Below are 27,940 nucleotides of genomic sequence, written 5' to 3'. Positions count from 1 at the left end.
TTGTGTTTGGATGGCGGATAGGTTCTCAAACTTTATTCAGTGAAAATTTTCGCCGTCCTAATAATACAATCGTTTGATCTATGCGACTTTGCTCATCTAATGAAAAATTTTGCGCATAAAAATTACATATAAAGAAGCTTGCGTCCTATTATACAAATAAATAACAATACGCGTTTTTGTAGATATACTCTTCATACGTTGTTTTTTTTATCCTCACATTACAATTCAATAGACTCATTCCATTTCTTTAATATGAATTCACATGTATACATGTTCAGTACAAACGAAATTCTATAGAGGCACTTATGTCGTACGTGTACTATAGCTACCGTATGTATATATATATATATATCAGATCATTAAAATCGCAAAATACTCCTCCGTCGATTAAATCGCATTAAAATATGTATTTGTACATATCTTGTATTTTCTTCTTTCCTGCCTTTCTATCAGTGGTGCAGCAAACGCAGTCTGCTTTTTTGTCAGACTGAATTCTGTATTAGTCTATATCGTAATGCAAAGATGCGTCGAGCTTTGACGAACTTCTTTTGCTCGATGAATGAGCCATCGGTTTTCGACGCTTCACCTCAGTATGTTTCGCATGCACTTTGTGGGCCGCTATGGCACTCCAGAATCAGTGAGCGTTGTAGCATTACTCTCATTAAAATCGCCGTGCAACACCATCTCTCGAACGACTTCATACTAAGTACTGCATAACACGCTACCACTGCTCCCAGTTCAACGGCGTGCAGCCGCATCACGTTAGTTACCTTAGTGCACAACACATACAGCCGTATTATTAACACAAAAATATGTATAGGTCTCAAATTTTGTTTATGGCATTGCCGGATAAAACAATGAACGAATCTTTAACGAGCGAATCAACAAACTGCATGCGATATTCGAATAAGTTATTACCTCAAAACTTAGACAAAGTTGTTACGTTTGACATCTTAGAAATCCTTCTATTTCTACTGACGTTGCATTAATAATTCAGACGATGACGATCCCTTTAAAAGTATCTCGGGATAGACAAGCTTGAGTAAATTTCCCGTAAAAAGAGGAAACGTTTAATCTCGCTCCTTCCATATCACACCAGCTGTCAGGTATTCATCAGAAATCAGGTAAACTGATGATAAATATACTATTGCGTCCTTAAAATTGTTGAATAGTCCAATGATATAATGTATTGGTTGCAGTCGTCTAAACTAAAATAACATTCGGACGGATGTCATATTTGCTCGTGCATATACCCTCACTTGCAAATACACTCACTGTAAAAAGCACTTAAGGAAAAAAATTTCATAAATCTGTTGCACCAAGTATGCTTTGCTTTAGCGGGTATAACGACAGAGAAAGGCAGTAATGAATGTATTTCATGAAGTAGTTTTATTGAAGATTTAAGTCTGTTTTTTAATCACAGAGCGTTCTGAAAAAAGTTCACTGTCCGAAATATGATTCTGTTACCTCCCAAACTACTGTCATATGTAGCCTCAGGTCGTCTGAAAGCTTCTCAGAAAAAAATATACCTATCATGGTCATGTAAGGTAATCCACATTGCTTATCCACTTTATATTCACAGCGGCTGTCCACCTTCTCGTCGGATCCGATTCTGTTTCGTTGAACCAGCTCTTTCTCACACTACTTTACATTGTACAGGTGCCTGCTTACGAAGATTTACTGTTCCGTCCAAGGGTGTCGTCCAATTACGTTTCTATTTCCGACAATCTCTCGAGGCTTTGGCGGCTGCCCGTGTAGTAATTGAAGATTCTCCAGCTACTATTCTCTTATGTCTCTTTACTTCTCTCTCGGGAACCATGGGAAACGGCTTCCAGTCTACGTCATCTTGGCCACGGCGGCGAGTAACCCCTGGAGAACAAAGGAAAATTTACCGGAAAAAAGCGAACACAAACACGTACTTTTGACAGTTAATTCAACACCATATTACGTCGTCGCAGCTGTATCGGAAAGTAGTTCCGACAAGCAGCACAGGCTGAAAACACACTTTGTATACAGGCGCGGTTTGTAAATATCTCTAAATAAGATGATTGCTGTTAGGATGTCAGTGATAATAGTCGGGCATCACGCTGGTAGGCAATCCAAAGCAGGGGATGAATGATTTTACTTTCAAAGAACACCCAAATGCCGCACGACGGAGATACTATTGTTCTAGTGATAATTGGATGTATGAGTACATACATATTCGCAGCTAATACATCAAGATCGATATGACCGGAATAAGTAAAACCTGAAATGTCTAGATTTAACGGCTGGCGGTTTATGGTTGTCTCTGTAGACGAATACGAATTTTCAATTAGTCATAAACACGGTTGCGTATTGTGACCTGCGAGCGCTTGACGATACGATCGCCATTGTCGCAGCAGACAAATAATAGCTGCCCAGTTTTTCAAAGTGGTCCGTTACATCATTGTAATAATAATAAAGGTCTACTCAGTTCGTCTTCTTAGCCAACTTTCCTGATTACCAAGTTATGCTGCTGCAAAGTACGTTGCAAACGATTCAAAGCATCGGGAGCGGTAACACAGATTTTTCTAATAGTCTAGGTTACGCCGTCCAGCTATACATTATTATTCCGTGCTGAAATAATCAGCCTTCAACATAACGGTACTGCTCATTTTTTCTAGTATTTGTCATACGCTAACAATGGCAAAACCGCAAACCTATGTTATAGCTAAATACCTAGGGGGACATGGGGCTGAAGTCAATGTAAAACATCTACTTGTAGAAGTACTTAGCAGCACCTAAAGTTTATCGGTTTATTATACCTGTTAACTAACATCTTCCATTGGCTGAAGAAGGGCGGTACATGTATAATCCTATTTACCATAATAACACGCTTTGTCTCGATACACTCACTAAAATCCATCTCGTCAGAGTAGAAGTATGCCCATGTGATATAGTCATTATATCACTGATTTTCTAAACCATTAGTACAGCACAATTAAGCTAATTATATAGTTAGTATATAGAGGTTTGTTAAGGAACAATTAGTGTAACGATTCACTCATATGGACTGGATATGAACGAAGGGGATGATGTTAACCATCAGAGAACACTTTAAGCTTAAGGTTCGTCTCATGCTGACGCTGGTGGGGTGCTTAGTGGGACTTGATCCCGGGTTAAATTACGCCTTTCGTTCCAACCAGAACCGGAATCGTATGCTTACTCTGGCCATGGTACTTTTCCCGAAGAGTCCGCGGCTTTTGTTGTCCTTCACCCACAATTGTCATTTCGACAGTATTTCAGCGGTTGACTTTGTAAGGTGTGGGAGTTCGTCGCAAGTCATCACAAAATTACAAATACAACCGTTTGCAAAGGAAGTCCAAGAGTATCGCAGCCCTCCTAAGAGACAAATTGCCCGGATGATCCAAGAATGAAGATTGATCACCAACATTCTTCAGAGCGTTTTCATTGACTCTTATGTGTCTCACTGTGTATCATATCGCGTTAGACGGTTATGTCTTAAACTAATGGCCGATAGCGGTCTTTTTGCACTTGCAGATGGCCTACTAGAAGCGGAAGTATCGATCCCGTTTAAAAACACCGAATATTTGGATGCCGATGAGCTTGATAACCAAATTTGAGTTGCGCCTGCCGAAGAAGTCGAGTAGGATCGGCCGAGGCTAGGTGAAGGCCGTTCAAATGACGTCGACAGATTCAAAGATGGTGTAGATGGCACTACGTATAGCAGTGAACAGAAAATGAACGACAAACGAGTGATTAAGAGATAGATGATTCTCATATGATTCAATTATAATAATGTCTCGTTGTAATCAATTAAATGTCGGTTAGTCATCTCTGATGAAAAGGTGAATTCAGTCAAATCATAGTGTTTTTGGGGTGTTTTTTTGGACTATTAAAAATAGCTGTCGGCGTCATACAATAAACAAGAGTGTGTACAGGAAACATTATTGGCTTGAACAACCACGGATCTCCATAAGGCGGTCTCATCTAAATAGTCTGTCCCAACATAAATTGGATGGTTGTGTAGATATCAGTCGTTTTTATTCTTCTTCGTTGAAAAACAAATGTGTGTTTGTATCTATTCTTTCGGTTTCTGAATGCTACTGGTCAGGTCTTATAGGTGTTCGACAATGGCATAATATTTTTCGGATGCCTTTGCACTTGTCGAGGCACCTGGCAAAAAAAATTTCTTTAGTAAATTCTTACGTGAATCACAAAAGAAGCATGCAAAATTTCCACTTTCTAAAACTTCATTTCAGCTGACATTACAGTTTAATAGATAACGAGTATATATAGATTTTTTTCAGCTCCTTCACTAAGTTTTACCACTTTTCCGCTTGAATTTTTACTCTTTTAACTGGCGGATCTGGGATCTTAAGGCTGCTACTCCTAAAAATTGAACACTTCAGCTTTCATGTATGAATGTTTGAGTTCTACGTTCAGTTAAACATTGCCTGAGGCAGCCAGCCCCAAACAGATGCTCTCTCACCTGGACCATCCCACCTATCCCTGAGATCAGTCGGCAAATGTGGTTTTCAGAAAAAAGGTTGGAAGTATCACGAACAATCAAATAATTACAATACAAGAACAAAGAAGTGACTTGCTACCTGTACACTTCTTACCGAATATTCTGTAAGACCGCTTGTTTACCGAAGACGCCCGACTGGATAAGAATCTTCTAAATTTAGTTTTTATGTATTCTTCTAATACTGAATAAATATACGTCGGAGATGATTATAACATTTCTTGTAAAAGCTGTATCTGCAGTGACGCCAAGATAGTGCCTGGGTGGGGTGATAAGAAGATGGTTTCTAGCAACCCTTTTATCAGGTGCATAATATTGACACCTTTGAGCTAATCTGTCAGTTTTTAGCTAACAGAAAAGGATGCAAAAATTAAGTTGTCTTTCTTTCAATGAAAAATTGATTAGCTTCAAGGCTACCTATCTGCTTGTCTGGAATCGATGATAAACTACCGTCTATGACTTAAGTGACCTTATAATAATACATATAGCAATACAAGCACACTAGGTCACGTCTAATAGAACATTCGAAAACTGAACATTATTAGGGGTCGCTTTTGCGTTTTAAAAAGTTCTTCCATCCCTGACAGTTTCCAGCAACAATATATTAGTAGAACAGAAGTGATTAGAATCGATTTGTATTTACAGTAAGTTGTGGTCTGTATATAAAATATTGCCGAAATAAGATAAAGGTTTTGTCCTAATCTAGGCCTGTATTAGAAGTCGCCCAAAAGAACCACCAGTATCAATCAGATGGTACCCAGAAGCCGAAACTAAGCGAAGGCATAAAGCTGCAAGCCTAAAATCTTTGCAATGGATACAGCGTAAAAACAAACCTCCTTTTCAAACAACCGTTTCATAAACGGCATAGCGTGTTCTGTTTCTAGAATAAGAACACTTTCGTAGTCATAACATGGCGAAGTGCGATACACGTCTGCTCCAAAATGTTTGTGTTCGTTATAATCCGATGCTTCAAAAATTTTTCGTAATTGGCGTAGTACAATTTATTTTGACATATCGAGATGGACATGAACTTTGTTCGAATTCTATACATAACACTTTAATTTTATCATAACATACCGTTATATGCCAGAGTTCTTAGCACAACCGTATCACTTACTACAGAAAGAGATGTTCACTATTATTCGCGAAGTGGATGGCTTAGATGGGTGCCGATCTAGAATATGAGACAAACTAATGTTGCCAACGGCTCCGTAGATTTAATAAATTTTAGCAATCGCCCTTCGATATCATTTACCGCTGATATGATCATATAAACAAAGTGAACACTGAATGGACTAATCTAGGTCGACAGCTATGAATATATGCGCGGACAATACATTACCAAATAATTAAGAGGATAATGCTGTTTTTTTGTTTATTAGTTTCCTATTTTCTGCTAATGAAATTTTAGGACAAAAGGCTTACAGAGTGGACCAAAATTTTCGCTGTCGCTGCTCCCGGCGACCCGTGAACTGCTGGCAAAGATACGTAAGTTTTATATATATGAGAAGCTGCTAAAAATGTGGCCTTTTTAAGCAATAAAAATGATTGTCCTAGTACTTTAAAGGACAGCGGAGATTCACAAATGGGGTAGTTTAAGCAATACTTGTAAAGCTAATAAGAACGGATCATATAAGAGTTTTACTATGTAGTTAAATTTCGCACCACTCTGTCTAAAGGTATTAGCAGTTAGGTTTTCATGCTACGATGAAAAGTCAAAACCGTTTACCGTAAAGCCATGCATTTTTTTTGCTTTTTCATATTCTTTTAAAACGAAGATCATTGTCATATATTTGTTAGAATCACTAAATTGTACCTTGAGGCTTGAAAGAGGCTGTAGACTTGAAAAATGAATATGTCTAGAAAACGGTGAATTCGCGACACCGCCTTTTTGCCGATGCAAAAAAGCTAAGGCGGCAAATCAAAATAAAGATTATGGCTAAGAGATCTACACTTTGATCTAGATGTCAATCTATTTAATAATCATGCTTCGAACATGACTTAAGGCAATCGTTGTTGATCTCGAGATGATAAATGGTGTGCACTTCTTCAGCTGAAAGCCGCTTTTAGGTGATACACTTAGTTATGGATTTCTTCACACGCGCGTTATACTCATAAAGAGCTGTTTCGAAAGCTTTTTGGTCCTGCGAATAATGAGAATGTATTTTAGAAGATTTGGAAAACTGGTTTCTTCTTCGGGATCCGAAGTCTATGCAAAATTTTGTGACATAAACAAAACTAAGACGATATACTTGTCACTAGTCAGCAAACTAAGAACTAGAAAGATAGCTAGTACACAAAAATGGCGATTCCCTGCCAAACAAGTTGCTATAACAAAGGAACAAATACCCGAATTCATCTACATATCACAAAAATAACCGCAAAATATCCACTTTCTCTATGCAAGCAGCACAGTTTATTAGCACCACTGAATGGCAAACGAAATTGTCCTACATAGTTCGTACTGATAACCGATCACCATAACTGCAGGTTGGAGAAAAATTTTGACATCGCTGCCCGCCAATTTAGCTGCAGCACAGTATTTATTATTATCTTTATATAGTCATAAATTGGAAGAACGAACCATTATCATGCAGCCAAACTGACCGACAGCAGTGGGTCTTCAGTGGATAAGCCACTCTTACCATTTGTTCGACTATGTTGCGCAGTTCAGTGATTGAATCGAATAATTTACTTTAAAATCTTCATCAGAAACAAAATTCCAACGACATAGTTCGACTGTTTAGACAACAATTATGAAGTGAGTAAATTTTTTATCGTTGCACGTGATTGAGAGCTTCATTTCATCAGTAATAAGCACTATTGGCAAGCATCGTAACGATGGTCAGCTCTGGTGTCATTCGCTTAAATCATTTCTTTTGGGCCTTTTATACGGCATTTAATTAAATGCTGCTTGGAGATAGCAAATATAAACGATCGACGATTGAACGTGCCTTGTCGACCTTACCGTCAACCTGATTTGAACATCCTTAATCATCCAATGGGGTCGGTATGTACATAATATCAAGGCCAGTCAATGCGGCCGCCAAGGATCAACTAGCAATTACAGAAAAATACTTGATTTAATAAAAAAAAAAAATATATATATATATATATTTTTTTTTTATATATATATATATATTCATATTAGTAACTCGCTTTAGGAATTTACGAAAACCGTTCACATGCAACTTGAATAAGTGTGAGCTTGGAACATTTTTCTCTATTGGTGATGACTATCTATAAACTTTGCCCTCCATATTTATAGCCTAAACACCGGAAATTCTGAAACTACCGAAATCATAAGCATCAACCGAAACAAAAATGTTAACCACGCAAGACGCGGCTAGTATATGTGCTACCTTCTTCCTTACCTTTATCAGCCAACATACCAAACTGTCATAATGACGCCATTAATGTTATCTGAAAGAACCAAAACTTCCATCCTGAATTGTACTTCCGAGCAGCGCCGACAATGTCATTCGTCACAAGCGCTGCGTGACACCTGTACTTAGCTAGCAAATAGACGGAGATCTTAGCTCACTGTATTTTCTTGACCGCAGCTCACTTCAGTGCTTGGACCTTCCGAGGTAACTATTCGACTTTGCTCTAACGAGCAATAGTTGGCGGCTCGTACTCACACGAAAAGCGAAGAGAAACGTCGATGTTTTATTGAGCCCGATTATAGAGTCGGATTGACAGATATCTCCAAAAACGCTTTACTCAGACAAACAAGCAAATAGCAGACAAAATGTACTTTAAAGATGCATCGGAAACGAACAGCAAATCAAAAATAGAAACGGCCTTTGGAACAGGCAATCAAAATTTTCAAATTGACCAGTTATGCACAGAATCAAGCGGGAACAATTAGCAATTTTTTGCCGACACGTATAGTTTGGTTCAGCCATATGATGTTTTACATCGTTTCGCATGGTAACCGTACATAATTAATTTTCTATCGACAACACATATCTGTAAAGAAGGCTTTACTAATCTATTTATCTATGATAATTTAAATCCGGAATCGTGCTTTATCGCTATACAAAAACATCCAAAATGGCCACTGCATGAAAAGAAAGTGTTACCCACTCCTCCAGATTTGTATCGAATGTCGATGGGCTATTGCTATTAATAGGTTGACCACTAAGGGAGAGAGCCACTCATCCGTGTAGCGTCATGTCAATGATAATGTAGATGCTTCTAAGGAATCTATGCGGTTACGCACGGTAAAGGAAGCCCCGATCCTTTCATCTGCGTTGGACGCAGATTCTCATTAGTGTTAGTTTATACAAAATAATACGCGTTCAACGACGCATGTATGCAGGGAAAAACGATTAGTACTCTGGACAAAAGAACGAAAAGAGACAGATAAGGTACGGTAATAATAAATGTTCACTACAAAATGTCGAAACGCCTTCATGTTACAGAGTGAGGTGCAATGTATCGAAAAGCATTGAAAGTTTTTTAATGTTCCTACCTTTTACGAATGGGATGTGGGAAACTAATACCTTGTTGGTATCATTACCTGTTTATTTAGTCAAAGCATTGGGCCTCTATGGTTACGTGTTGCTTTACAATTATAGTACGACGAAATAATAACATTATTGCATTGTAGTTCTGTAGAAAGGAATAGATGGGAAAAAGGAATGTGTTTGGCTTTGGCTAATATTGCGAACGCGTCCTTGCACCTAAACCACTATTAGGCGATATGCCGACAACATTATTTTAACATCGAGCAAACTTCTGGCGACTGCCTAAAGATCATTAAATCAGACCCGTAATAAGTACTCGAAAAGCCACAGCCCTAACGGTTGGCATAGGAGACGACAACCTGGTATAAAAATAAAAGAAGAACAACAAAATCTAGATAACCGCAAACAACTAATAGTTCTTCATTCTGAGCAAAACAGCTAAACGGAAGCACATATGGCTTTTATCACTGTAATCAGATCTAATTCATTCTAAAAAAGCTTACTTGATACAAGCTATTTATATAATGCATCTACCCACAGGCCCACAGATCAGATAAGGCTTACTGACAGTGCTATTTTACCTACGATTAGTTTATGAACTGACCACAAGTGCAGAATAACGGCTTGTGTAGGCCCCCTGCACACACATACCACATATGCAAGCCAGTGATTTCTATGTCACTTCAGTCGTCTGTTATTGCAGACGTATCATATTGATGCTCCATGTTAAAATATTCGTAAACGGACACCGGTTTCGAAAACTAAGGCAAGACGGAGGCGTCGTCGACAGCTTTTTCTCCCCGGGCAAATGATTCTGTTCCTGCTGATCGCAGACAACCGGGGCTGATCGACGGCGCGTGATTTGCGATCATCGAAAGCTGATCCATTACCAATGAAACAGCGCCCTGGCTCTCGTCTGTCATGTATAGATCAACTGGCAATTACAAAAACTACAGTTGGGTTGTAGTCAGTATTTCAAGAAAGAAGGCTTTCTTTGTCTCCCTCGCAGTCTACTATGGTTAGCATCTACCCGAGCCATTTTGCCGCAGTCTGTTAACAGTCTGTCACATTTACAACATCGATTCATTTACGTAGGACAAAATGCTCTATAACACATGACTTCCCATTTCTATATCGGACAAATTGTAATAATGTCAGCCTTTTGTGGTCTCTTCAATGTTCTCCCGCGTTACTGTTCAATTGGTACATCGTGTTTGTCATTCAGGTCATCTTTTCTGGTTCCCTTTCCCTCATCTATCCGACGGACGCTAAAGTAATCACCCGAAACCGCCCACATCGGTCCGAACGTTAAGTAGGTGGGCCGGAGCCGCTAGCCGATAAACTGCCAGCGGCAGTAAAGACTACGCCGGCCCGACCGCTACTATCGTAACTGCTATAGGGAGCGATCGCCGGGCCGTCCATTGTTCTCAGGCGTGGCACCCCACGAATCCGGCGGCGATAGACACGGAGAACTGAGGGCGATGATGATATAGTAAATAGCAACGAAAGATCAGAAGCAGAATTTTGCCCACATACAGCTGGCCGAAGTAGAAGTAGATTTTTTTCTGTATCATTAATAAAGGAAGATCAGGAAAGCGAATTGACTGAGCTGGTTGACTGAGTTAAAACGACAAAACTGATCCGTTTCAAACAATATAAAGCACTAACTTCCCAGGCGCCATTAGAGAGGCCTGTGTATCAAAGAAGTTTCCGGATTAAAAAGACTTTTTTCTGTTTTATAGGTGAGGTTCTTCCATCTACTGATTGTAAAAACTTAGTAAAGCCTGTGAATCTATTTCATACAACGCGAATGCCCTGTTATTTAGTGATAGTGTAGTTTTTTCGTTAATCATTTATGACATTTACCAGAACCAATATGATAAGAGCGCTTTCAAACGTATTCGACGGTAATTTGAAATATTTGTAATGCATATATATATATATATATATATATATATTGGGGAATCCAAAAATACGTTGATGATTATTACATTTGGAGCGCGTATTTTATGGTTGGCACAGTAAAACTTATTTAGACATTTTCAGTGGTATCTTTGTTAGGAATTACATAGTTTTCGCCAGTGATAGATGGAATAGAAATTTAGCTTCCACCAACAAGTTGCAATAAGTAGTCAACACGAGCATGCGCAAAATGCTCTCTCGTTAGCGTTGAAAGGGCCTAATCAATAATACGTTTACAATACCCATATATATATATATATATAATAATATCCTTTTCTTGATCATAAAATATCTTACCGCATTTTGGCCTTTTAATCTCGCTTTCCAGTAATTCCATAAATGAGGTACTACTGTCATTGCCGCGACAGAAGCCTCATTTACTTTTTCGCAAGTCAGCTGTTCTCGGAGTAATCAAGCGACTCGTCGTGATGTGTTTCTACCATATATAATATCTCACCAGTGGAAGGCTTAATCTGGACGAACTCACATTAACATGACCCAACATCACTGTGCCGTATTAAAAAAGGCCGAGTAGATGGCGAGGGCGGGAACAATATCACAATAAAATAGATTCGTTACAATTGAGCTCAGACCGATACCGGCTATCCTCGTGATACAACTCATCTTCCTGTCTTAAATGATTTAAGTAGCCATAAATGTTTTTAAATTATGTATTAGGAGATTTTAGATTTGCTTATTGACAAAAGCGATGAACGCACGTACGCACATGAAAACCGTATTGTCACGTGACGAGTCGTTCGCTTGAGAGACTGAAAATAATATGTTCTGAAAACTTCTTCAGCCTATAAATACAGATGCTTTCGTTAAGTCCCTCTACATAATACGATTGGTCGTTCATCAAGTATATATACCCGATCTGACTTGTTTGAAGTCGGGTGTCTGTGGTTGATATTTGCGGTCTATCGGGAAGTCTCGCTTAAAGCCCTTTCCTTAGTCAGGAGGACACGTCTTAGCGCCAGCTATTTTGTACGTTCATCCGCATCCAATAGATCGGCGAAACCTTATCATACAGTCAGGTCCCTGCAACTCTTGCCGTATCGACGGGCAGCGTCGCAAGTTAGCCCCCTCCGCCTAACGACGTCCAGATTCTGTATCGCATTTACGAGTTATTTTGCATGACAGGCAAATATACGCCACAACCAAGTATAACACACCTCTGTCATGTAACAAGATCTAACGCCGTAATATTTAGCGAAAAGGACGAGAAAAATTTAAATTCCTTATTCTGTGTAACCTGAGCATGAAAGCCGCTTGTAACCTGGACGTAACGCAGATTCCAAGTAGTGGCTTTCCAAATGCATGGAGTCACATTGTCTTCCATACGTATACGTTACAGACGACGGCCATAAGTCCGAAGTCAGGTGCTGGCTGTAGGTGTGGAACCTGCGTTTGTATAATACCGTCCTCCTCATCAGCGAGGTGGCCTACCACAATGAGGCAATAACCTCAGCCATATACAAACAGTCACGCCTAATAGCCTTCAATTTAATAATAGTAGTAGCAGAAACTGCAACCGCACAAAGAAGGCCGCTCAAAGCAATTAGTTTAAGAGTTTCTATTTTTCGTGAGCATTGGTTGATCACACAACACGCGTGGACACTGTGGGCTGTAACTGTCCGCTGCCACAAGCGGAAATACAACCCACTAACATCTGATAGCACTAGAAGACATGTTTAGGCATGCCCATACAACTGAAGCAGAAAACAGATAACAACAGGATGATGTAGAATCATTATGGATAAATAAGCATTGTATCTGCTTTTCTCTGCTGTCTATGTAATTCCAATGCGAAGTGATATATTAGCTGACCATGATCATGACAGTGGACCGTTGTGAAGGCTACTTAAACATTAATATTATTGTTGAGAAGACTTCGCGTGATTATTGATTAAAGCACAATGGTATAGGACACTTTTCGTAGGACACGGGTCCCTAGTTCGTTCCATTTGGAGAAAGTGATAAACACATCGATTATAATATTCGCTAAAAATCTAAAGGCTAAGAAAATGTTCGGACACTTCTTTCTCCATCAGCAGCAGCAGCAGCAGCAGCAAACTATTTCTATAATAGTATGGCCGCAAATAATAAAAAAAAACAGTGAAATCTAATAATAAAATACAGTGAAATCGTTTGTATAGAGCAGATTGCAGTCTTTTAACATATTTCACTATGCCTTTTACAAGGCCGTAACAGAAATAAGAGCTTAATTAAAATCAAGTTACGATAATTGTTGTACAGCGCATATTTGTTAGCCTTCTTATTAATTCCAGAAGATCTGTATGTATAACATTAGTACTAATTAGTTATATAACCAAGGAGAATACTTTCTGCTATTGAGGGTTACACAGCCACACTGCTGATAACAATGCACCAAAACGGACAGCCATTTAAACTCCTCTTTGCCTTAGTGTCTACTCAACGAAACTGGAAAATCAGAAGCAAATGTGTCTCTCTATCGGCTAACCGATCATTAATTTCGGAAATTTTCTGTTGTAACCTTCTTAGTGCTAAAGACGCGTTTCTAAGACGACTTGTCTAATGCGGTATCTCTCTTTCAGACGTTAAAAAACATATCACTTAGAGATCTGCTGCCGTACGTGCAGAAGGTACTGGGATCCATCCAGCCAGCCAGCCAGCCAGGATCGCGCGCTACAACGTCAGTCCTTTTAGTATTGTATTGGAACGAAACGATTGTTTTGATGGGTCTAATTGTCAGTTGCGTTAATGACGGTCGGATATTTGGACAAGCCGTGACTGTGCAACAGAAACAAACGCATCTGCAACGCCACAATTAATAAGCAAGAGTCGCGGTTACGCTCGATACGGCCAGTGCTAGGGCCAGCTTCCTTGAAAAGGTCTCCACTTCGCTTCGCCATCATTATTACCATCGACTGCATATTGAACCGAAGCTGAGTAATCGGTGTGAAAGCAAGGGACGGATACATGGGGTCCCATTTGTCAGTGGCGCATACACGGTCTCACCCGATTAGTAAATATTGTTGAAGTGATTTGTAGCTCCGGTCAACAGTGATAATAGCTATCAAAACATTACAATCAATGATAATATGTATCAAACCAATTTACAATGTTCGACTCAGAAGTGACTGTGAGGAATCCGCTAAAGGTTTAGTACTCATCCACATAATACGAATGGATGGGAGAGATAGCTGCTTTGTGTTTCATCTATAGCTGCGATGTCCAAAAAGTTCCACGCTAGAACTTGTTAACGTTAACTAACAGAAATAATAGAATTATTTTTTATCGCGGGTAATATAGCGACAACAGTTATAATGGATTATCGTTTGATACATGCGTGTGCTTTTGTTTGAAAATCTAATCTTGGGTGAATAAGAATCAATAAGGAACTCCAGACAAATTTATTATTCCTCTTTTCTCACTTACATATCACATTTTACCTACGTATTAGAATTGTACAACACTGAGGATGACAACCGTGTCATTGACCTACTATACCATCATCGGACTTCACCAGCTTACATGCATATTTAATACAAGAATATTAGCAAAAATATGGGTGCTTCTAATGTCTGTGTTGAATTAACTTGTAGTGATTATGGAACTAGTTGTCGAGTAACAACGCATGTTTCGTAATTACAATCGCTGACAATTGCTATACGATTAACTAGTTAGTACTTTAAATCATGGTACATTTTAAACATTTTTACATTCTAGATAGCATTTGCACTCGTGAAAACGTGTTCAATTCGATTGTCCGGCCCCTTCAATCGAGGCAATCGGTTACGAAAACTTCTTAAACGGAGAAGATGTGGGTAAATATATCATCAACAACCATCGCTCAAAGTAAAGCATTAGCGAAACTGATAACTGAAAAAGGATAATTTCTTCGTTCACGATGAAAGCACTTCAAGTTCAATATCTATATGCCTGCAAACAAACAATTGCTCAAAGCGACTTTTAACCAGGTAGTAGCTTGAAAAGAAATTGGCTGCAGTGCATCAACGTACATCAGAATACTTATCAGGAAACAGCATATAGGATAAATCATACCACTGCTAATAAAGACGATGCCATGTGCCTTATGCAAAACGTCATGGGCAAATTGGATTTTTATATAGGGCATGGTGTAGTAAAATGTACTGTAGACTATTGTCCGTGTACGCCCGTTACGTCCGTCAAACAATAAACCGCTACAAGAGTGTAAACCTGTGCTTTCTCATTGATTCATAAGGATCGAGCATAATTGTACTTAATATGTACATAATTGTATATATATATTTAGGCTAGCTGCATCGGGAAGACAGGCTTATATTACTGCACTCATGGAATAAATATATAGTAATTTAAGAACCGCAATCAATCTATTTTGACCATGATAGCCAATAATAGTTGGCGTTTCCATGAATAAGCAGTCTCAGTTATTAATTATTATTATTATTATTATTAGAGTTATTAATATTATTATTATTACTCCATTAAAAATGGAAGCTGGAAAATGCAGTACCTACCAGTTTAAAATTATATCATTCAACAGGCAAGTGAAAGCCTTTGACAGTGCAGCTATTAATTTGGGTATTAACTGTCCTATTAATTTTTACTACGTGCTATCACAGCGAACAAACATGTTAACTTTTTAAAGTTAAGAAACCCAATTCACGACGCAATTCTGGTCGAAACTATTCAATTACTCAGCCCCACAAACCTTTTCTTTACGCTTCTAGATACATCGGTACAGCAAATACGTAATATACAACAGAATCGTCAAATCATTATCATGGCTTTTTTTATGTAAAACTATCCTACAATTCTCCGTTTAAACCCCTCACCAAAACCCGTACATGAATTTAGAGCAGGTTTGCTCTAAGAATGGCGTGTAACAGCTCGTAACAACATTTCCTAATAATTTAAAATTAAACCATCAACAATGCTGAAGGGAATTCCAAATGCTCTAGAGAATGCGGTGAAAACAGGTTTATAATGGAAAAAAACTAAGTTGCGTATATAATCAATAACATGTTGTCAAGTGGAGAGGCCAGCTTATTGTTAACGCAGCACCCATTTAAATTTAAATCCTACTAAAAACTATGTTGAAAGTTTCTGGGGTTTAATCTTTCCCCACTATAAGCTTAGCCTTATTACACCCTTTATAGAAAACTAATAGTTCTTATTAGGTTGAAACGTCTAATCCTATGTAATTCACAATCGCGTTAGTACGGTAAAATTTACTGAATCCAACAGAGCAAAGAAACTGCATAAACTATTGACCGACAATGGAAACTTATCTGGAAATGATGCTTCGTTTCCAAACGAAGGACCAGACAAACAACTAAACTTGGTTTAAATATACTATCATATCTAACTCATGCTGACGACTAAATCGGTGTATTGAGTATCTTGTTAATTCGAGCTCTCACCGCGAAAAAAATTATCGTTTACGAAGCCACCAGAATCGTCGTCCATCTCCTCATCTTGACTGGTCTGATCCGTGGAACTGTCCTCTGTTTCGTCACTGCTATCATCACTCGCCATCTCGACGGTATAGCCTAGATGGTTCCCGTCTTGTCGACGAAATAAGTACATATCAAGAACAGAACATAGAGAGACCATCCACACGCGAGGTCAAACAAAAACCAAGAAGCAAACGCACAACAAAGCATACCATGAAAGCACACATGCAACATCCCACCAGAGGTGTAAATTTAGGTTAGTTCACTCATTCAATATTATCAGTTACTGGACATTCACACATGTACATTTTCAGTTTCTTCATATATAATCATATGCAGTCGACAATAATTACTGATTCTACATAAAAAGCTTAGTCTTGTATTACATACTTCGATACATATTAATTAGTTCTTTTTCTAGCACATCAAGCAGGTCAAATTTAGAAAGTAATATTCAACTAGATCATCATAGTAAAATTTTCTTTTAACCATTAGAGTTCTTAATACCTATAACTGTGCTATATCGTTTCTCGGTTTCCATAGCGTATAAAACCTAGAATAATGTACTTGTGTAAAAAATTGTGAGCAGTTTTTGGCCGAAAGGAAAAGCCACGAAAATTTAAACAATCTATTTACATATGGGCTTTGCCACGTTTGCGTTTATGTTCTTTGTCGTACAACGACTCCTGGCTAATACGCACAGTTTATGTATCTGCTTCACAGAAACAAGCGATCACTTACAAATGTGCCTCTGCGCGCGTATAAGGTCAGCGCTCTAATGCTATTACAGCGGCTGCTGCTTCTACATTCTCTGCGATGACTGCTACGTTATGATAACGTCGTCAGAGTCAACAGCCGATACAGTCAACAGAAACAACTAAATGGAACAAGTGCAGGAGTCAGCTGCTGTCAGACTATCTCTGACTAACGTTAATCAAAGGAGCTGAGCTACTAGCGACCAACTAAACAGAAGCAAGAGCCTGGCTCAGCCGCCAAAAACTGGTTCGCCCTATTGTCATGCTATTGTCCTTTGAGTTCTTACTTATTCCTAAAAACTGTCACTAGGTTTAGGGTTTTCAAATAATACGGCTATCATACTATCTGTCAAGTCCTCTATTTTTTGCCTTTAACGGTGTTAATATAGATGCGCAGGACTAGAGACGAACTTCGTTGACATGAAACAAATCTATTTGTCACGTCTATGTGGACAGAACGTAGACTAGATATTTACTACCATATATATATATATAAATACTGCATACAATTGTACATGCGCATTAGCTAGTCAAGTAAAATTTGAATTAAATAAATATGCATAAATGTTTCGTTTGGGCGCTCTTGCGTGAATTGCATAGTCTCTTTAGTTGGATGCTTAACAAGATGAAAATAGAAGCAATACTGTAAACTGTTGGTAAAAAATGTACTAACATTTTGCAAACGGTTTAGACCCAATATGCTTAAATTTGTTTATTTTGATTGGTGTATCCACGTCTATGGGTGCATCTAATTAATTAGTTTTTTTTTTAATCTGTTCATACTTTCGCAGTAGGCGTTTTCTTTCTAATTAGACTTGTGAATGATGAATACACAACTTAATGGTAATAACCTCATACGCTGCACTTTATAGCTTAGTTTGTGCGTAATTTTTTGAATAATATTGGGTCCAAAACATATTTTCGGCAAACAACTGTCGTGGTTTATTGTATAGTGTCTCTTTGTGTCTTAACTCTTGTATTATTGTCTGAAATTAAGTTTACATAGTTATAAAAAAAGTAAAGCAACCCACCTCGCTTTTTGGCTGGTAATTTGGGTGGCTCATCCTTGGAAGTATTACCGCCTATGCCTGATGACCCTGGCTCATCTCTATGGTTCGCGCCTCCTGCTATTTCCTGCATTTCTTGAAGCGAAATCGGTTCTTCGTCGATCATGAACAGATCATCGTCTTCTTCATCAGAAAATGGAAGTGACTCGCTGACAACTTGTCGCCGGGATGCTCCATGTGTCGTTTGACTGCCTGGGACTCGCCGTCGAACTTCATGTTTATCATTGTTATTAAGGCTGTCTGACCCGCCGACTAAAGATGGGGGTCCTGTCGGCCCGTTAGGTACAGAAGAAAGGATTGCAGGTAGACTGCCTCTTATATCGCCATGGCTATATGAACGTTGGAGCTGCTGAAGTAACACCTGGAGCGTATTGCACACGTATAGTTCAATTTACTTGAAGTTTTTTACATTCACAAAATCTTACAAAAACCGGTAATATGATAATAAAATCGTAAAAACACAAATCACAAGGAACATGCACAGGGTGCACCAAATTTGCGTCAATATATTCATAGAATGTCCCGATCACCGATTGTACAATACGTATACGTTTTATCATGTAAGGCACGTTTGATCCGTATCTGTTTACAGGAACCCGTTACTATGAAATAACAATTAACCATTATTTATAATTACAGTTAAATACGAATTTATTATCGCTTAATGTGAGACAATGCCGAGTCACAGAGTGATATTCATATGTCTGAACAGATCTGGACGTTGACATCATCAGCAAACATCCCTCTCTAGTGAAAAGCCCATCGAGCTTTTTTAACCAGAAAAGTTAAAGGCTTAGATATCAGTGGTGTAACTTATATAAATTACTGATGGTATAAATAACCAGTTAACGTAAGAATTAATGCCCGATGAATCTTTTTCCGAAATATTTTCTCGAAACTTTATCCTGACTAATGGAGTAATATTTGAGAGTGATTTTACCTCTATTGACGGATTTTTTTTGCGTTTCGTATTAACTCGGGGGTCTCGTGTTATATGCGAATAAAACGTACTATCAAAAATCCCTAAGTAGAGTGAATATGGCTCCAATACAAGTAGTACTTTATGTTATAATTTATCTTAATAATCCTATTCACATATGGCAGGACATAATCAAATTAATACTACATAAAATATAGATGGTTGCCGTATTTTTTGTCCGATCAAAGTACTCGAAGCGCAAATTTTTTCTAAAGTATCTTATAGTTTTCTAATTACGATAACTTCTAATTTAACCAGATAGTGATTAGACACGCCATAGCCTAACACTATGATTGTAATAGCACGTATTCCTGACACAAAGCAGTTGGATAAAAGGTCTGGAATATCTTCTAATGCCGCAGCGTACATATAATATGCCTTTTCATTAAATTGTGAAATAGGTCACAAATACGTCAATGTAATTGCAAAAAGCTTCGAAAACATCATGTAGCGCTAGTGTCATTGTGTTTTACAAATAATCACTAATGTCACAGCATTAAACTATAATTCGTACCTCATTTTGTTTGATGTTTTAATATCTTTGTTTGTACTGTATTTCTAATTGTATTGTATAACTTGAGTATGAAGAGTTCTGAAATGTCAGTTCACAAAAAATCCAAGCTGTTTGAACTATGTTTTCCTGGATACACCTGCGTAGTACTAACTTTCAGCTTATCCTCCTGACGTAGATACAGTTTGTGTCATTTTTAAGCGACTATTTATCTCTTGATCAAATTGAAGTAATATTGTACGTAAATAAATCATTTGTTCGGTCACGTTTTTATCTTGGAGCTAAAACTATCTCGCAAAAGCTACTGGAGCCAAAAGAGCCCTGAAACACACCGTAAGCTGAAAACAGCCCCCCCCCCCCCCCCCCCAACTTTCGCCTTCCTTCCACCATGATAGTAAAAATGATGTTTATCTTTATTATCATTAAATCATGTTGATACAACTTTTCAAGCGGAGCATTACATTCTTAGTGGCATTCGATTTTCCATTATGCAGTGAAAGGGGGGGGGGGGTCAATAGCCTACAACAATACGAATTTTAATACTTGCCCGAAATCAATTATAAATAATTATGAGCATAATACTAAATAACGCGGGAGGAATGTTGGTTATTACCAATAAACGCTAACTTCATAAAAGACGCGTCATTGTTTCAGAAAACGGCACAATAGCCATAATCCTTTATAGTGTTTATGAAGACTCATGATATCCCGAATTTGTATTAAACTATTGGTTAATTCAGAAACATAATGGCATGCCTATATAGAGAATGTTTATCACACAACACAATTTTAAGGATCATTGACCTTTGCGACATTAGTTACGCCCACAACAACACGGGTAGCTCGTGAAGGTATTATTTCTTTCCATTTTTAGAGAATAACACGAGGTTAGGAAAACACAGTTTTTTTTGTCAGGATAATGTTTTCCGTGCTTCCAATCAGCTTAATGACTCTATCATATTGGGTCCTAGCTTGATCCATCCCATATTGAGCGCCTTCACACGATGGCAGCCAGGATATAACATAAGCGAAGGCCTGTTTTATCAATCGTCCTTGTGCTATAAACAGTGCAATTCGATTCGCTTGCCCAAAAACTGCAGTCAACTGAGGTCGAGCCAGTGACAAAGCTGCATTTGTAGGGCTAAAGATAATTAATAATATTAGTATCAATCTAGAAAAGTATCTACAAGGCCACAGTGCATCGACTACATGCACTAAAAATGGTCATTTATAACTAACATATATCCAAGTACATAATAGAGGGATACGTAGAGAAAGAGTAAAAGGACGCGTATCTATATGATCAAAGTCACATAAATGATAGAGTCAGTAGAACAATTGCATTGTGTATGCTGGAAGAATTATTTCTGGTTAAGCTTACCTGCTGTCCTCTGATGGCCGTCGATGCTAGTAGCTGCGAGGCGTACTGTGCCCCTCGTGAACCGAGCTGACAAATGGCTGTGACACCATTTTCTTTCGCTGTTGAGATCATGTCGTCTATGTCTTGCTCGTGACGAACTAGGCGCGGATGTACAAAGTTGCGATAGAGTATCGATGAACCTTTTGTCGCCGGACAAAGCAGCCACGCGAGGAATATGATCTTCAGCTCATAGTAGAACGGTACGCAGAACGCGAGAAAGATGTCGGAGAACGTTTCGAAAAATGTGAATAGGGCAAAGCAGATCCAGTACATAATCCAATTGACATACTCCCGAGGATTTTTGCTTCGTATGGCCTTATAAGATCCGTACGCTGGGTACAACGTGCCGACGAAGAGCACGACCAGGCGGGAGATTAACGCCGAAACCATCTTATCGCTGTAATGGCAGGGAAATTATAGTGGAGCTTTATGATTTACTTTTTCGTAAGAACCTTTTTGAGTCAGCATCCACTCTAGCAAAACTCTAAGGCCTCAAGGGTCATGTCATCCCCTCCTACGACTGATTTTCGCTTAATGGTTTTCACTGAGGACTAACGGGTTAAATAGATAGGATTTGAGGGCACTGAGACTGTAATGTAACTCGATCAACAAACAGCCACTTGCGCATCGAGAATTGCTGAGCGCTCGATCAAGCACCGACTCCACACAAAAGGCGTTGGTAGCACCCACTCATTTCCACAGTAACATTTCGTCCTCCAGCACAATATCAGAATACACCGAGACACCAGTATCATCATAGGTGCGATAGAATCTAACCTAACCTAAGCCATTTATACACACACATTTCTTAAAAGCTACATGGTATCAAATAGTACAACGAACGTTATATGCTGTACATGAACACTTTTGACTCGGAAAAGCTCTGTCAGCATTGTTCGCAGAAGAAAACTACAACTTAACAAAATTTAGATCACAGAAAGAGTACAACCAAGAAAGAATGTACTCGGAGGCGTACAGAGCCCGTGATAGCGGAGTTACTGGTGCCCTACTGTTGATAACCAGTGGCAAGCGCGCCTGCCACGGCAGCGAAACAAAGCACAGTACAGCGGCCGCGGGGGGCCTTAAAGCGTCTAATGTAAATACGACATTGTTGCTGTGCTGCTGACCCATAACAGAGAGAACGTCTGCTTTGAACAGGAAAGGGAAACGCGACGAACGTAGGAGAGGGCAGCGAGCGCACCGTTTGAAGTTTTGAAATTACCGCGCGCACAGATGAAACAAATAAGCCTAACACAAACGTACAAACTGGATCGTAATTGGGCAATGTACAACGTTAGATTTGTGAGCAAATAATCTAGGCAAACGATACTTAAGCGACGATACTTGAGCGTATGGGTAACAAGTGAACTAAAATTAGTGAAGCGAAATTTTTTAAGCTAAGGTTATGCGAAAACTGATTATTATTATTACTGATACTTGTCAGTGTACTAGTGAAGTAGTTTTATAAGGTATAAAAAGGCGCCATTGAACATGGGATCGCAATTCCGGCTAGTACATTCTTACATTGTGCTGGAATGTTTTAACCCTCACAAACAACTGAAAAACCTTAGGCGCCCTCTTATATTACGAGATACATAGTTAATGATATGAAAAGTAGAATCCAATTTCTTATTTCTGCGATGCCATGAAACAGACCGCCATAAGTCATTATCACAGATACGAAATTATGACTTCAAAATTTGAATCAAAATGACAATAAAGAAGACTGTGTGAGCTCGCAGATTACTCCACTTCGGTTCGAATTAACCGTGTTTTATTCCAAATGAAAACGTTATGGTTGAAAAAGTTATTCTTAAAATCATCGAATAGTGCAATCGCGTTTGCTTCCAAATTACCCTGCGCAATGTGAGCATATTATTGAGGTGGTTTAGCATGCAGAACCTATACATCATTTAAAAGAATGTGATGCCTGATCAATTATATATCTGAACCTGAAGATTTGTGTTTCTTATCGATTACAAGTCTTCGATACTGCTCCGTACTCTTGTCTCAAAAAAGTGTTTCCGAGCAAAACCATATCGGTCTGTTAGACCTGCATGTTTGTGTCTTTTTCGGTTTCTGCACATGTCTTCAAGTATCGAAAAGTAGTGTATTAGTTATTGGAATTTGTTAGTTTGTAGTAAGATAAGGACAGTTTAGACCCGCTCCTTTTCACGTGCTCGGCGAAAAATGCGATGACGAAACTATAACAAATCGCTAGTTAAATGGAGGTGAATTAGACCTTTCACGATGAGATTTTGATTGAAATAACAGATTGACTACAGCCACTGCAGGACTTTCGGACCCCGCAGAGAAAATTCATGCTCAAGATGAGAAGGAACATTGTGTCTAAAAAGACGACTGCGATATTGATTGGAGAAAGGCAACCAATACTATTATTGTGTAATTAAAAAAAAAAAGCTAGAAATGCAGGCAACACTTAATAATGCATCGAGTCTGAGTTTGCTCAGACCTCAAACGCCTCATTGGCCCAGCACAAGCTAGTTGCTTCGGACACTATGAGGACCTATTTGAATTAAAAGTTTTTTCCTAGTATAGTACCCGAGAGTTTAAAATTATTAATTCATTACTCCGAGGTAATGATTTAAGATAATGAGTTGATTATATCTATTCATAATGGAAAAGATAATGTTAAACCCTTGAATTGGTAGACGCCTACATACTGACTCGTGGCATAATTTGCCACCAAAAATTGTTCTTTTGAATTATTCACGGTTCGTGTTGGAATCTGGAAGATGAAAATGCGCTAAGACCTCTCTACCGCAAGTTAAATAATATTGCTTAGTGGTAAAGTATTTATGTATAGGTGATTAAGTTCAAGGAAAGTTTCGCAATGTATTGAACATACATCTACTGCATCTTTCTCCGATTCTTCTACTTATAATAGAAACAGCGATTCTTGAAATCGTTGCATGTTCTTCTCCAAACTATCTTTTTTTGGTGAGGCTTCAAGGAGCAATCATCCCCTTGCTTTCTGAAACAGTTAATTTCCCATAAGAACAGGTATATACTAACGAAACAAGAGAATAACATTGGCTCACAAAATATTACAAAACGTTTTAACCACATTCATGCATTTCACAGGATGTTACGAGCAATGATTCCGACTAGCGTTCACAAAACATTTCTATTGAATCACCGAAGCGTTTGCTATAGCATGCGCAAAAATCCGAGAAATCTCCTTCGCCGGGGAATAATCATTCTTTCCAAGTAGTCCTAATAAAATGCACTAGGGACAAATTGATGGCTAGTATTCATTGAACAACAGCGATGAATCACTTGGTTGGCAAAAGAAAGCGTTTTATATCAAATAGTCGAACTGTGAGCTCCAGCCGACGGAGATTCCAATGCAGACTCAAATCATAGATTATCGAAAAGAGTTCATTGGACGCTCTACCGCTTTTCTTCTGGCAGGAATATAACCTGTATCTCTGTTTAACAGCATACTGAAGCTACCCAACAGGTGAATAAGATTTGTTCAATGTTAACGTCCGAACACCGCAACATACCAGTTAGGCAAGGGGCGCCCGTGTGTATTCAACTCGAGAACGAAAAGGAAGGTCCAAGGTCCGCACTCAAACAAAGCAGATAGGGTTTTCAAATTCAGTTTGGTTGGTTGCTCGTAACCTAACCTATTTCGTTCTGTACGCATGTCTAACGTGCTGACTGCAACTTGATGGTCGGTAAGAAACGGGATGTGAGTTCTGGCAAACGCAATTCGACTGACTATGGGTTTAGAGTTCTTCTCCTATTAATATTATTTTAGCAGTTCGTGGATAACGACAAGAAACAATGAATACCTAATTTACGGAAATAATAAGGATTTCTACCTTAGTGAGATAAATGGGGGGAGGCAAAAGTCAGTACTATCGATGTGTGAATTAAAATAATTATATAAACCATGCCACTTAATTCGCCGTGATGATACATTGGATGTGCACTATATTGTATGTACGCCAAATCATCTGATACAGGGACTTCTGCTTGGGAAAGAAGTCTGTCCGGAGCTCGACACAATGGATTTTCTCAGTTCAAATCCAGTTCAAGAAATAGAAAATGACTGCTTTTAAATAAGGCAATCCTGATCGCATATACAATATAAAAAAAAAACGTTATCTCACAAACTTAGAGATATGTGTATAGATTTTTTTGTAAGGACTGGAATCTTTTAACGCCGATACACTCATGATATGTAATGACTTTTGTAGTACGCTGTTATATACAATACATCAAGTATAGTCGTCTCGTAGAATAGAGGGCTTCGCTAATTTTCGCCGTGCATCTTTCCGGCATATTTGCATAAGCAAATCATTTATAAAAGTTATAAATAAGCACTGCAATAGTGCACATAAGGAATAAATCAATCTTCGGTGTGTTCAGCTCTGTTAGCGCTTCCTAAAAATTGGGTTAAACGTCAACAAATCTGATTGACATTATGGGCATTTCCCTCTATTCCTCATGGCATTCTATATATACGTTTCAAGATAAAGAGTTATTATTCAGCAAAATGAAGCAACCAGAGGTTTCAGATACATAACAACTCACATGGATCTATCAACCAAAACGTGTTTAATTCTTTCCACAAGACATAACACTAATTGCGCGCTCATCGACAAACTATTTTGCCTCCATTGATAAAAGGTCGAGGACGTAGGACGATTAGTAGATTTTGGTAAGTAAGCCTGATCGTGCGTCATCTAGCGTAAAAATATTATCTCGTAAATAAGATCATTTCCAGAGACTGGTTTCAGTGACGCTGTTTCGTTAGAAGCGGGAACCTGTGTGCGACTTCGTAACCAAGACTGCCAGTACCTCGGCAACAACCTTGGCAATGATAGTACGCTTCAGAGCCTCGGAATGGTGGCACATCAGACAAGATGCTGTTTCCGATGCATTTAAACAATCTGACAATTCGTCCCTATGTGGTTGCTTCAACTGGGAATAACGATTCCCTCTTTTTATATCTAAAAAGATTAAAATATAGCTTTGCGTGTCTTTTGTGGACATTTTCGGTGAGTTCTAAGGTGTACCAACAGTGTTTCAGAGGACAGAGTTTCAGGTCGTGGTGTAATATAGCTTTCATTACAGAGCACTGGCAGTTTATAGCGAAGTGAATGAAAAGATTTACATTTTTTTTTTACAAGAAAAGCTACAATATATGACTCACGACCATATAAGTATTTTGAATTATTAGATGTCTTTATAAAATCTTGTTTGTTGATCCGGTTGATATTCGTGACTTAGAACCAGATTTTCAATTTGAGCATGGAGTCTAACATGATAAAAAGGCTTTCTTGAGTAAGCTTTCATATGATGAATAACCGACCGTCATTATGTTATGCGCTTTTCATCTTCCAGAAAAAGTACTCTTTGCCTATCTTTCCTTGATGCTTAAAGGCGATCTACAATTTTAGGCGCCAAGTAGGCATGAGATTTGTATGAATTGAGCCTTAACTCGTTTCTCTCATGGCCAAAAAGCGAAGACCCATCTATAGTAAATTCAAACATGAACTTTTCATCTAACTCGCTTATTGATGCTACTCACAAAAATTCGAAGACACTATAACTTTGTGCTGCGAGGAACTTCATGTTTTGTAGCCCCTCAGTGGTCTTTTTACCAAACTTAGTTCAAGCGGCACGAGCTTCTGTCGGCACTACTTTTTTGAAAATTAGAACTGCCTACTACTAATTAGTCAAATAAACTTTAAAAGTAATGATTTTGCAATTTCTCTACACTTGACCGATGTTTACCTGTAGCCTTCCTAATGTCGTAGAGGAGTATCCTTATTGTTTCAATCGGACTGCACGTTCTTTGTTCACATCCACAGGCTCTTGATCTTTCCGTGAACTGGTGTTTGGCTGATGATTATGATACGATTTTACTGATCTCAGTGTGACTGTGAACGTTAAAGGCGATTTCCATGAATGGAAGGCCTAGAAAAGCTTGCATACGTAGCTCAACTGTATTACTGGAGTACTCCACTATTATACAAGATTCATCCGATGACTGAAATCGCTGGAATAATTATACTTACTAAAAATGCCTTCCATGAACGTAGCACAATGGCATTGCAATAATCACAAAACCTTTAATTGCTCGTGCAATAAGGCACGACATATGTATAACGCTCCAGTTATACACACGGTTTGCCATATTGCCCTGTAAACCTTTTCTGGGGAAATATTATGGACAATCCAAGGCTACGCTTAATCGCAATTGTCAATCCGCTACGCTTGTTTTGACACCAGTAAATAAATCAACTCACTAGTAACTCATGTCACCTATCACCCATTTTTGTCGTACGATTCATTCACATTCCGGTTAGGAAATTACCGTTGCTGTATTTAGTCAGGGGTCGTCAAGTTTTTTCGACATTTTACGTTAGAAGGCAGCTGTATTAGAAGGGTTACTTGTATATTAACCCTGTCGTGCTCAAAGCAAACGGATGGTCCTTACATACTGCCTAACCCACCGCAGCCTAAACAAGCGACCGGTGAAGGAAACGATAAAAAGAGGGAGCAGCCATAGCTGGTGAAGGCGCTTGTGTCGAGCCATAGACTCTCGTAAGTCTCGCAATCTATACAACGTTAATAGTTGCGAAACAGTTATTTCTTTTGCGAAAAAACGCTACTCGTTGGCGGTATCAGACTACTAAAACCTTACATGTCTCTTAATCACATCAGTGACAGCGCTACGGCACACAACTTCCGACTGATTTTATTAAATGTCTCAATGGTATAGAATTTTTAGTCCAACAAAATCAAAAAACATATACCGTGTATAAGAAAACATATA

The 27,940-nt window shown here is 38.6% G+C and overlaps 1 protein-coding gene and 1 long non-coding RNA gene across 10 annotated transcripts in view; one reads left to right on the top strand and one right to left on the bottom strand.

Annotated features, from left to right (window-relative positions):
* LOC111246855 (receptor expression-enhancing protein 1-like) lies at nucleotides 1-27,040 on the bottom strand. Of its 9 annotated transcripts, none has more exons than XR_015323231.1 (6): nucleotides 22,100-22,251; nucleotides 21,085-21,520; nucleotides 18,178-18,574; nucleotides 16,359-16,502; nucleotides 1,530-1,869; nucleotides 1-770 (listed from the first exon to the last, which is right to left on the bottom strand). XR_015323231.1 is itself a non-coding variant. In XM_086982887.1 (5 exons), the coding sequence occupies exons 2-5, from the start codon at nucleotides 21,511-21,513 to the stop codon at nucleotides 1,715-1,717; spliced, it is 1,125 nt and encodes a 374-aa protein (XP_086839013.1). In that variant the 5' UTR covers nucleotides 21,514-21,520; nucleotides 22,100-22,251; the 3' UTR covers nucleotides 1,367-1,714. The 9 variants fall into 9 exon arrangements, 2 of the variants coding, with proteins under 2 accessions (XP_086839013.1, XP_086839014.1); XR_015323235.1 differs by lacking the exons at nucleotides 1-770; nucleotides 22,100-22,251 and adding exons at nucleotides 3,188-3,699; nucleotides 26,896-27,040 and having other exon boundaries at nucleotides 1,660-1,869; XR_015323229.1 differs by lacking the exon at nucleotides 1-770 and adding an exon at nucleotides 3,188-3,699 and having other exon boundaries at nucleotides 1,660-1,869; nucleotides 22,100-22,253.
* The window catches only part of LOC147756583 (uncharacterized), a 7,592-nt gene continuing 5,654 nt past the window's right edge, over nucleotides 26,003-27,940 (top strand). The window contains exon 1 of the long non-coding RNA XR_015323236.1: nucleotides 26,003-26,156. This is a non-coding gene — a long non-coding RNA (uncharacterized LOC147756583). The remainder of the gene's footprint in view (nucleotides 26,157-27,940) is intronic.

Source organism: Varroa destructor, unplaced genomic scaffold (assembly GCF_002443255.2).
Source record: "Varroa destructor unplaced genomic scaffold, Vdes_3.0 BEIS01000003.1, whole genome shotgun sequence".
In the NCBI taxonomy this organism is placed as follows: Eukaryota; Metazoa; Arthropoda; class Arachnida; order Mesostigmata; family Varroidae; genus Varroa; species Varroa destructor.
Note: the sequence above shows the minus strand (reverse complement) of the source record. Positions and strands in the feature narration are given on the sequence as shown.